Source organism: Bufo bufo, chromosome 5 (genome assembly GCF_905171765.1).
Source record: "Bufo bufo chromosome 5, aBufBuf1.1, whole genome shotgun sequence".
Lineage (NCBI taxonomy): Eukaryota > Metazoa > Chordata > Amphibia > Anura > Bufonidae > Bufo > Bufo bufo.
The window spans coordinates 113,334,750-113,347,271 of record NC_053393.1 but is presented as its reverse complement, the minus strand read 5'-3'; the positions used below and the strand labels follow the sequence as shown (position 1 = coordinate 113,347,271).

Sequence of the window (12,522 nt, the reverse complement as noted above, 5' to 3'; positions counted from 1 at the left end):
TCCGATCCATCTATCAGTGGATCCGTAAAAATCATGCGGACATCTGAATGGAGCTTTACAGGGGGTTGATCAATGACAGGGGTGTAATCAATGACAGGGGGGTGATCAGGGAGTCTATATGGGGTGATAACCACAGTCATTGATCACGCCCCTGTAAGGCTTCATTCAGACGTCTGTATGCGTTTTGCGGATCCGATCCATCTATCAGTGGATCCGTAAAAATCATGCGGACATCTGAATGGAGCTTTACAGGGGGTTGATCAATGACAGGGGGGTAATCAATGACAGGGGGGTGATCAGGGAGTCTATATGGGGTGATCAGGGGTGATCAGGGGCTAATAAGGGGTTAATAAGTGACGGGGGGGGTGTAGTGTAGTGTAGTGGTGCTTGGTGCTACTTTACTGAGCTACCTGTGTCCTCTGGTGGTCGATCCAAACAAAGGGGACCACCAGAGGACCAGGTAGCAGGTATATTAGACGCTGTTATCAAAACAGCGTCTAATATACCTGTTAGGGGTTAAAAAAAAAACATCTCCAGCCTGCCAGCGAACGATCGCCGCTGGCAGGCTGGAGATCAACTCTCTTACCTTCCGTTCCTGTGAGCGCGCGCGCCTGTGTGCGCGCGTTCACAGGAAATCTCGCGTCTCGCGAGATGACGCGTATATGCGTGACTGTGCGCAGCGCTGCCACCTCCGGAACGCGATCCTGCATTAGGCGGTCCGGAGGTGGTTAAGGTGCCCAAGCAGGGGAGGTCTGTGGATGCATGGTGCCTGACCGCACGCATCGCCGTTCGTGCCCAGCGACGCCTTCTACTCCTCAGTGCCGCCTCTCCCTCCCCCTCCTCCCGCTTTGAGATCCCGCGCGTACGCACAGGCTCAGCCTGATGCGCCGTTGCGGACTGCTGGCATCGGCTTCTTCTTGCACTGTGCGCACGCGCCGAGAAGGGGACACTGCTACAGGTTGCCGGAAAGGTTTACTGCGAGTAAACTAGAGATGGGAAGTTCGGATCTTTCACATGAATCGGTTCATTTGAATCAGTTCATTCAAATGAACCGATTCATGAATCGAATCTTTGGTTCATTCGCTGAGCTGACAAGAAGCAAGTGAACCGAAGCTTAGGTTGCGCAATGCGCATGCGCGGATGCTTTGATTCACTTGCTGACTCGCTGAGTCGGCTTTTGGTCTGAGTCAGGAAGTTTATTCTTTAAAACCCTGTGTGTAATTATCTACCCCACTGTAGGAAAAAAACAAGCATCCAGGGGGTGTGAATTTAACACTGGGGTAAATAATATAATTAAAATGGAGGGTTAAATGTGTAAATGTATTTAAAAAAAATACATCTCTCTCAATAGTTCTATAGCTACTGAATGAGACAGAAGAAGGGATGCCTTTAACATATAGATCTCCTTGAGAAGCCAATTTGACCCTAAAGGGTTAATTCAACCTGTAATCTAAACTCTGTGTCCTGTCACTTCTCTTATCTCTCTGCTATCAGTAATATATAATATATGTAATATATATATTGTTTCACTTGGGGTGTCAGGGAGCCGCTATCTAATAGCGGGAGACTCCCTGAATGTCCGGGAGACTTGAGATCCCTGTCTTTAAATAGAGGCTGCTGCGGCCTGCATGGCATATAAAAGCAGCGCGCCATGTGGTGGACCCTTAGAAGATCACAGGGCAAGTAAGGAGCACTTAGCAAACAGCGCTGCTAATATGTCATGCGAATGTGTTGACACCTTTTTGTCACCCATTGAAAAAGCTGATGTGACCAACGACTAGAGTTGTCACACCTGTTTTGCTACCTTTCAATTCATGGTGGGGAGATTTATCAAAACTGGAGTAAAGTAGAACTGGCTTAGTTGCCCATAGCGACCAATCAGATTCCACCTTTCATTTTGAAAAGGAGCTCTAAAAAATAAAAGGTGGAATCTGATTGGTTGCTATGTGCAACTTCCACCAGTTTGATAAATGCCCCCTAGGGTTTGTCATTTTTAACCAGGAAGTTAATGGGATGAAAAAAAGGACATCAATCAAAATTAGGAAAAAGCACCAGCCTATGTGCGCTCCCACAGTCCAACATGTGCAAGCACGGCCACCGCCGATGGATTGCAGGGTGGTCCTAACCGTGGAAACAAGCAGTGTATAATGTAATGGAAAAATGAATCCAGCCAGCAAATGAGACAATATGGACGATCACAATACATTAGTAAGTGGCTTGTATTAATTTTCTCTGCATGATAAATGTTATTTGCTGAAGTGAGACGATCCCTTTAAATTATAGGTAAAAAATTATGGAATGAACGATTGGACTCATTTTAAACCAGAACCCCTTTCAGATCATGGAAAACGTCTTAAAAATCCATTTCCAAATATAATTTGATTAAAAAAAGAGAGAGATGGTGAAAAGAGGTGAGAAAAAATAATTGGTGTCAAGAAGCCTGGACTTCCTGACAGTCATCCAATTAAAAAAATACTGCAATGGCTGATAACAGCGAACAATGCATGCCTTCATCCACAGAAGGAGAACAATAACGCGACTTCAGGTCAGGACACGCCGCTCCCCGCACACAGCCACTAGGGGCGCTGCTGAGACCCCGCCGTCCGCACACCTGGGCGCCGCTTGCTTCGCTATGGCAACAAGCAGGACGCTCCGGAGTCAGCATTTTCCTGCACACAATGGCTCCTTATAACAATGCCACCCCGTGCCCGGCCGACATGTACAGTGGGCAAACAGCCAGGCAGAAATCAGCACATCGCCCCCGACTCGTACATTGTGGCATACCCCCCCTATACACAGTGCAGCAAGCTATCCATGTATGATCCAGTGCCATCAATCCCAGTTTACTGCAATCCTGCACAGAATGGCCAGGCAAGGCTGGCACACATGCATCCATACTGCCATGCGATTGGCATTCTGTATCACTGTCTGGTCTCCTGCATGGCACATGGCTGGTTTGCAGCCCTCTGCTATAGGGAAGTGTTAACCCGTTCACTGCTGCACTCACCTCAAAGAGAGGACCTATCTTATTCGTCTCCAAGTAGATCTGAATCCGATTTTGCTGTCGAGACGCCATCAGGACACCTCCCGATCTCTAGCTGGAGGGGTGCTGGGCTTCTACCCCCAACTTGAGCAATGCCAGCCCCGGGCTGCTCAGTCCTCAGATGAATGGAGGAGTTGTGGAGGCATTGCTCTATGAGTTGCAATGAGGATGCAGGGAAGGGGAAAGTGCATGGTGAGAGCCTCCCTCCTCTGCCTCCCCGCCTCTCCCTCTTATTGTAGGTGCCTGGTGACAAGCACAACAGCAGCAGCTCCTGCCCACCGCCTGGATGAGGCAAGCAGAGCCCAGGCGAACTGCCTGCAGGACAACTTCAGCTGGAGCACAGCCCTGCAGCCTGGAAGGCAACCCCCTGATGGGGCAGAGCCCAGGAGAACTGCCTGCAGGACAACTTCAGCTGGAGCACAGCAGGGAGATGGGGCAGAGCTCGGGACTGGCCAGTCCTTGTCACTGGTGTGCTGCTTCCTAGCTGGAAGTCCATGAATTATGCACCTGTGATAGCCATGGTGGGGAGAGGAGCTCCTCTGTGCTGGGGCACCCAGGTAATTGCCCCCAGATACAGAGACCTTGCATTCCTCTTTGCAGTGCTCAGGTGAAGGGATATCATCTCTGCTGCCTGCTTATACCAGACAATGGTTTGTGTCTGCTGAGGGGTAAGAGCCTGTATACCTTCTCTGAATGGTAGTGACACCCTGCACAGGTATCTCCACAGGGGCATAGTTATAGCAGCCATAGCGATCGCTATGGGGCCCAGCGGTTGGGGGGCCCTGTCTGATGCAAGAACATTGTAAGCTTTTGTGGGGAATAACAATGTGGTGGCATTTTGCGATAATGTGTGTTTTCTGATATATGGTGCTGTTATACATACCTTATTGGGGTTCTCTGACATTTTGATACTGATGACCTATCCTCTGGACCCCCACCGATCAGATACCAGAGAATAGGTCATCAGTTTATAAAAATCTCGGAAAACCCATTTAAATTATTGCTGCTGTTATAATTTTATTATGATCGGTGTGGGGGAGACATCTTATTTTGCTATGGGACCCCATGAATTATAGTTACGCCCCTGACCCCAATATAGCAAACAGGTAAGAAACATTAACTACTGCTAGGCCTTTTTCACACATCAATGAATCACGGAGGAGTTAGGGTCTGTGGTCTCCACGGACAGTACACGTATCCATTGACTTTAATCAGTGGTTTTCCATTTTGCCCTATTTTGTCTGTGATTACGGATCCCTGAAGCACATTCTAGTCTATGGATGTGTGAAAACCATGTACGGGGATGCCTTCCATGTTTGGTCTGTGGCTTTCATTGACCACTTATAGGCGATGTTCTGGAAATTAATTTCCAGCCTGGCAGTCTCTAAGGCTGAGTTCACACGGGCGAGATTTCCGCGCGGGTGCAATGCGGGAGGTGAACGCATTGCACCCGCACTGAATCTGGACCTATTCATTTCTATGGGGCTGTGCACATGAGTGGTGATTTTCACGCATCACTTGTGCGTTGCGTGAAAATCGCAGCATGCTCTATATTGTGCGTTTATCACGTAACGCAGGCCCCATAGAAATGAATGGGGCTGCGTGAAAATCGCAAGCAACTGCGGATGCGGTGCGATTTTCACGCATGGTTGCTAAGATGACAGTCTATTGACTGTATTATTTTCCCTTATAACATGGTTATAAGGGAAAATAATAGCATTCTTTAAAACAGAATGCTTAGTAGGTGGTCAATTAAGGGTTAAAAAATAAAAAATAATTAACTCACCTTCTCCTCTTGATCGCGTAGCAGCCGGTTTCCTTTATACTTCTTTAATCATGAGCTGCCGGCTAAAGGACCTCTGGTGACGTCAGATCACATGGTCCAATCACATGATCCATCACCGTGGTGTTGACTCTGCCTTCCATCAATTTGGACCCTACTACAAAACAGGGCCACTTTTAGTATTTTTTCCAGGGCCACTTTAAGTTCCCAGTCCGCCCCTGCTGACAATCCTATAGAGCTGAATGGAGCGGCAGCACACATGCATGTCTGCTGCTCCGTTCAAACAAGGAAAAACAGGCCCCCCTTCTAGTGACCGGCGTGGACCCCAGCAGGGAGAACTCTGACGATCGGACACTTGTCCCCTATCTTGTGGACAGGGGATAAATTGTTGTAAAACAACAACCCCTCTAAAGAGAACCTCTTTTTACCTGTCAGTACATTCTTCATAATATACCAGTACTGGACCGTCTTCCCTCATACTTCTGCCATTATGTCATGACGGGGGTATTGCTTATGCATAGTTCGCCCCCTTCTTACCTCATTACACTTTCTTGTATCTCCCCACCACCCCATTACATCTCTCCATCACCATCCCCCGAACCCACATAAGACTCAGACCACTGACTGGAAATGTAATGGCCACAGCAGCCGTTTATTAAATAACAAATACATAAATAACCACAACAATGACAATAATAATAATAAATAACCTAATAACTTAACCCAATGGGGGAAGGTCCTTGAAGCCCCAAAAACATCGAGCTGCCGAACCAGGGTGAGCCATTCTTGCCTCCAGCCGTTACCCCCAGCTCAGAGGCACCACCGAATGACCCCCCTCAATTCACCACAACCGCTCGGTCCACCTGGGAGTCCAGCCCCACCGTAGGGCCCCCCCAATGTCCTCAAATTCCATCATGACCAACTCCAAGGACCCCCACCGCCACCGACGCCCGGATTTGACCCCCTCAACTCCTGGTGTTCCTCCATAACCTCAGGGCAACCTCAATGCCTTCCTGCAACGCCAAATTCCACATATCTAGACCTAAGGCGTTCAAGTGCACCCTGTCCAACCTCCAAAAGGCCCCCTTTCCACTCTCCAACTCCCTGTGCCTGACCACCACCGCCCCATTCCGAGCCATAAAGCGCCCTATTGCCCTATTTACCTTCACCCGGGCCTTATTGACCGCCTCCACTGATCGAGCGTCCCTCCAAAGCCGCCTCAAGACTATATCCGACCACACGGTCACCATACCGGGGAACAATGACCATAGCTGCAGAAAATCCCACTTGATCTCCTTTATCAACTCCCGAATAGGCCTAGCTGCCAAATCATTGCCTCCCGCATGGACCACTAACACATCAGGCGCCCTGTTCATCCACACAAACTGATGTACCTTTGGCGACACCACCTTCCAGACCCTGCCCCTGCGCCCAATCCATCTTACCACCGTGGACTCTCTGCCAAATCCCAACTGCTGGCCGTCCGGCCAAACTGCTGCCCGGACGGCCCCCCAGAAGACGTATGAGTGCCCCAAGATCCACACCAGAGCGGGTGCCGCATCTGCAATGAGAAGATTGCAAGAACAATACCACAGCTTTTTACATGCACAAAACACACAATCCCCCATCCTACAAACTTCTCATTCCCACAAAACTCCTATAAGCGATCTAATCTAACGTAAGACCGAAATCGAGCAGATTCCCAACGCCCAATCCGCTTGACAACCTCTTCTCCCAGGCCCAACCTTGCCGCTTCCGTTGCCGCCCCAATCCTAAAAGAGTGGCTGGAGTACCCCTCCCTTTCCAACCCCACCCGGTTCAAACACTTATCAAATACCACTGAAAACAGGATAAAAAAGTGCCATCGGCGTGTACCAACAAAGGGGACGACGCCCCAACAAACCCCGCCCCATAGTCCTGGAGACATTGAACAGGGCACATATCACAACCCCCAATCCTGAAAAGCACCACTCTCCAACCCCGACCCGCCACATCCGTCTTTGACCGACGGATCACAAACTCCACTCTATCCGCAAACAAATCAACATGGCCACAGCAGCCGTTTATTAAATAACAAATACATAAATAACCACAACAATAATAATAAATAACCTAATAACTTAACCCAATGGGGGAAGGTCCTTGAAGCCCCAAAAACATCGAGCTGCCGAACCAGGGTGAGCCATTCATTAAAAACAAAAAGATAGCATTTAGGAATTATAAAAAAAAAAAAAGCACAGGCAGAAGAGAAATTAGCTCAGTCAGGGAAAAAAGGCGATAAGGCATTCTTCAGATACATAAATGAAAAAAGGAAACTAAAACAAGGAATTACCAAATTAAAAACTAAAGAAGGAAGGTATATGGAAGAAGATAAAGAACTAGCTGACTGCCTCAATGAATACTTCTGTTCAGTTTTTACAAAGGAAAATGAAGGAGAAGGACCTCAGTTGGGAAAGAAGACTAATGAATCTTTTGACGCATGTGTCTTTACAGAGGAAGAGGTTCTAAGTCAACTGTCTAAAATTAATACAAATAAGTCACAGGGGTCTGATGGGATACACCCAAAGCTATTAAAAGAGCTCAGCGGTGAACTAGCAAAATCATTAGCAGATTTATTTAACCAATCACTGGCAACAGGAGTCGTCCCAGAAGATTGGAAATTAGCAAATGTTGTGCCCATTCACAAGAAAGGTAGTAGGGAGGAATCGGGCAACTATAGGCCAGTAAGCCTGACATCAATAGTGGGGAAATTAATGGAAACCATACTTAAGGAGAGGATTGTGGACCATCTAAAATCCCATGGATTGAAAGATGAAAAACAGCATGGGTTTACTTCAGGGAGATCATGTCAAACTAATCTTATTGATTTTTTTTATTGGGTGACTAAAATAATAGATGGAGGAGGTGCAGTAGACATCGCTTATCTAGACTTTAGTAAGGCTTTTGATACTGTTCCACATAGAAGGCTTATCAATAAAGTGCAGTCATTGGGCTTGGACTCGCATATTGTTGAATGGATTAGGCAGTGGCTGAGGGACAGGCAACAGAGGGTTGTAGTCAATGGAGTATATTCAGACCAAGGTCTTGTTACCAGTGGGGTACCTCAGGGATCTGTTCTGGGACCCATATTGTTTAATATCTTTATCAGCGAAATTGCAGAAGGCCTCAATGGTAAGGTGTGTCTTTTTGCTGATGACACAAAGATTTGTAACAGGATTGATGTTCCTGGAGGAATACACCAAATGGAAAAGGACTTAGAAAAACTAGAGGAATGGTCAAAAATCTGGCAACTAAAATTTAATGTTGATAAGTGCAAGATAATGCACCTGGGACGTAAAAACCCAAGAGCAGAATATAAAATCAGTGATACAGTCCTAACCTCAGTATCTGAGCAAAGGGATTTAGGGATCATTATTTCAGAAGACTTAAAGGTAGGCAGACAATGTCACAGAGCAGCAGGAAATGCTAGCAGAATGCTTGGGTGTATAGCAAGAGGAATTACCAGTAGAAAGAGGGAGGTGCTCATGCCGCTCTACAGAGCACTAGTGAGACCTCATTTGGAGTATTGTGCTCAGTACTGGAGACCATATCTCCAGAAGGATATTGATACTTTGGAGAGAGTTCAGAGAAGAGCTACTAAACTGGTACATGGATTGCAGGATAAAACTTACCAGGAAAGATTAAAGGACCTTAACATGTATAGCTTGGAAGAAAGACGAGACAGAGGGGATATGATAGAAACTTTTAAATACATAAAGGGAATCAACAAGGTAAAAGAGGAAAGAATATTTAAAAGAAGAAAAACTGCTACAAGAGGACATAGTTTTAAATTAGAGGGGCAAAGGTTTAAAAGTAATATCAGGAAGTATTACTTTACTGAGAGAGTAGTGGATGCATGGAATAGCCTTCCTGCAGAAGTGGCAGCTGCAAATACAGTGGAGGAGTTTAAGCATGCATGGGATAGGCATAAGGCCATCCTTCATATAAGATAGGGCCAGGGGCTATCCATAGTATTTAGTATATTGGGCAGACTAGATGGGTCAAATGGTTCTTATCTGCCGACACATTCTATGTTTCTATGTAACATCTTCCCTCAAAAGACCCCCACCCTGCTCACCGATGGACAAACCAGTTCACCCAACCTCATTGCTCCAAAAAACGCTAAAGAGAATGCCAAACGAAACAACCGGACTTCCCACTCTGAACTACAAACCCCCCGTAATTGACTCCCCAGCTGAACCAATAACGCGAACGACACCGGCCTCCTACCATCCACCTCCGTCCCCATCCTTCGCCACCCTTTCAGTGCCTGAACCACCAAAAAGGACTTTGTAATATCAACCATTCGCCGTAACCTAAAACCAAACACCAACCCTGCCATATAACCGTTAATCTTACTCACCGACCAACCCTCCTCTTTACAGTGGCCCAAAAACATTAACAAAGAAAACTCCAACTCCTCATTCCCCCCTCCCAAACCGGTACACCAATCCTCCCAAGCACGCCAGGCCCTCAGATACATGGCCCACGTACCCGGCACCAATGAAGATTGGATGAGCCCCATTATGGTTCCTCCAACAAATCCCACAGGCAAGCCGGACACTCCAATCCAACTGCGTCTGCCTCCGGAGCCAACCGCCGAAACCGATCCCACTGCGAACGAGAAAGGGCGTCAGCAATACAATTGTCCACCCCGGGCACATGCACCGCTACAACCCAAGCATTCAGCGACAAGCACTCCAACACCAAGCGCTGCAGCAGCCGCACCACTAACGGCGACGATGCTGACAAGCCATTAATTGCTTGAACCACCCCCATATTGTCGCAGTGAAAACTTATCTTCCTATCCTGAAAACGATCCCCCCATTACAAAACTGCCAACACAATAGGAAATAACTCCAATAAGGCCAAATTCCTCACCCAGCCTCGCTCTACCCACACAACCGGCCAGCACCTAGCACACCATTGACCCCCACAGAAGGCCCCAAAACCCGAACCCCCTGCCACGTCAGTTAACAATACAAAATCAAATGAATCAACAACTTCACCCATGAACAGCTCGCGACCGTTGTACTGGTCTATAAATGAACTCCACACCTGCAAGTCCACTCGCAATTCCCTCCCCAACCGAATGTAATGATGCGGGGCGACCACCCCTGCGGTCGCCTGCGCCAAGCGTCTGCAGGACACCCAGCCCATGGGCATGATCCGACAAGCGAAATTGAGCTTCCCCAGCAGCGACTGAAGCTCCCTCAACTGTAACTTCTTCACCCTTCTAGCCCTGGCCACCAGCCCCTTCAAATCCTCCAGCTTATCCCCCGGCAATCTACACTCCATTCTCACCGAATCGATAACTATCCCCAGGAAGCTCAATTCCGTTACCGGACCCACCGTCTTTTCCTTGGCCAATGGGACGCCAAACATATCAAAAAGTGAACTCAACGTTTCCAACAATAACGCACAAACCCGCGACGCCGGGGGGCCGATACACAGAAAATCATCCAGATAATGAATCAGCGACCTGACGAGTCCACGACTGCCCATTCCAAAAACGAGCTGAACGTTTCGAAGTAGGCACACGACAGCGAACACCCCATGGGTAAACAACGATCTACAAAAAAAAAACATCCCAAAAACACCCCAACAAATGTTGACACTCAGGATGAACCGGCAGCAACCTAAACGCCGCCTCGATGTCTGTTTTTGCCATCAGAGCACCGTCTCCAAAACGCTTTACCCAACCCACGGCCGCATCAAACGACGTATAAACCACTGAACAAACCGCAGGGTCAATACCGTCGTTGACTGAGGAGCCCCTCGGAAACGACAGGTGATGGATAAGGCCAAACTTATTTGCCTCTTTTTTGGGGACAACTCCCAACGGTGACACCTGCAAATAAAAAATGGGCGGCTCTGGAAACGGGCCCGCCATCCGCCCCAGCGACACCTCCTTCCCCAGCTTCTCTCTTACCACTTCCGGATGCTCCCTAGCTCACCGCAAATTCCTCCTGAGCAACACAGCCCCCCCTGGCACGAACGGAATCCTAAAACCCTCCGAAAACTCTGACCCCAACAGCACCGCTGCTTCTCTATCGGGGTAACTATCTAGATAGGGTTGCATCTTTACCAGCCACACTGGTGTCACCCCCTTTTCCATTAACATCCGCCCCTCTTTGCTTCCCGCTTCTAAAACAATTTCCATTGTTAAAGGCGAAACACAAGCCCTTAGCTGAGGCTGCTGCTGTATTGAGCGTCCCCCCGCTGCTCCCCTCCCCTCGAAAGGGCTGCCCAGACCGAACCGGAGACGTAACTTTCAACCACAGTGCAATATCCTTGTGGTCCCACCGTATTTCCAGACTCACGGCTTTCCGCTGACGGAACTGCTCATCATATTTTAACCAAGCAACTCCCCCGTATACCCAGTAAGCCTCACCAATTACGTCCAAATAACAAAAAAGGCCCGAACAAGCCTCCGGCGCCTTTTCCCCAATCACGCTAGCCAATATCGCGAACGCCTGCAACCAATTTGCAAACGTCCGCGGTATCAATCTAAAACAGCGTTTCTCCTCTTTTTTACCCTCGTCCCTGCGTACTCTGTCCAAATTGAAACGTTCCATGGGAAGCAGGGAAAATATCTCAACATATTCTCCCTTCCAAATCCGCTCCCTAACCTCGGGCTTCAAATGCGCCCCCAACGGACCCTCAAAACAGACGTAAACCTCCCCTTTTGCCTTATCGTCCACCCGCACATTATCTTCCTCCACATCCGCCCCCGCCTGCACCGACACCCCTATGCCTGGTAACCCCCGCCGCTGCTCCCCTACCGACCCTCCTGCTTCCCGCTAAGCCCTGCACACCCCAGGCCTTCAAACGTGCCCCCCCGCTCATCCCCCAACTAGCCACCAGCCCCGCCAATCCCCCCAAAAGTTGACCCAGGCCCTTGCTTAAATCTAACTGGGAACCCAGCCCCCATACCCTGCACTACCTGCGCAAGTGGTCCCCAAGCAATCTCACCTGGGTGCTGTGTGCCCATCAGCCGCAAGTCCTGAATCCGGATGACCTCTCCTCTGCGCTGCGCCGTCCGATCCCGTAACACCGCCATCATCCTGCTGTCCCCTGGGCACGCTGAGACCAGGGACGTCATCTTCTGGCTGGCTGATGGAGCTGTAATTCAGGTCTTCACCTTGCCTCCTGGCAAGGCAGGAACCAAATCCGCAGCATGTCCCCACTGCTGGCCTTGCATCTGGACTCCTGCTGGATCCTGCTGTCTCCTGTCCCCTGGCCCCTAACAGACCAGGGACGCTGGGGTTAACCACTGCCTCGCACGTGCTCCTGGGGGCGGAGCTTCTCTCCCTGCCCGGATCCTGGGGCCTGCTGCCACCGGCCGCCATACTTGCAGCAGCCCTGCGCTGGAAACAAGTCCTCCCACGCCGAGGGGCCGCCTCCGTGCCCGGAGTTACAGAGGCGCCCGCTGTGCCAGGCATGGGTGTAGGAACCCCCAAAAATCTGGGGGGGACAGCATTTTTGCTCGCCGGGTATATTCTTATTCAGTAAACTGCGAGTTGTTTATATAGTTAAATTTTAAGTGTGTGTGTGTGTATGTGTGTGAAAAATCTTTTTCTGGCTCAACAAAATGATGCCTGACTGGTGGTTCAATGATCTCTTTTTGTTGACATGCTTCTGAGCTTGATGAGGA

At 48.9% G+C, this 12,522-nt stretch overlaps 1 protein-coding gene across 1 annotated transcript in view; it reads right to left on the bottom strand.

Moving 5' to 3' along the window:
- C5H8orf34 (chromosome 5 C8orf34 homolog) overlaps positions 1-3,126 on the bottom strand; it is a 384,661-nt gene extending 381,535 nt beyond the window's left edge. The window contains exon 1 of the mRNA XM_040432398.1: positions 3,008-3,126. Within this exon, the coding sequence (XP_040288332.1) occupies positions 3,008-3,076 (69 nt within the window). The 5' untranslated portion in view covers positions 3,077-3,126. The remainder of the gene's footprint in view (positions 1-3,007) is intronic.
- Positions 3,127-12,522: the final 9,396 nt, after the last annotated feature.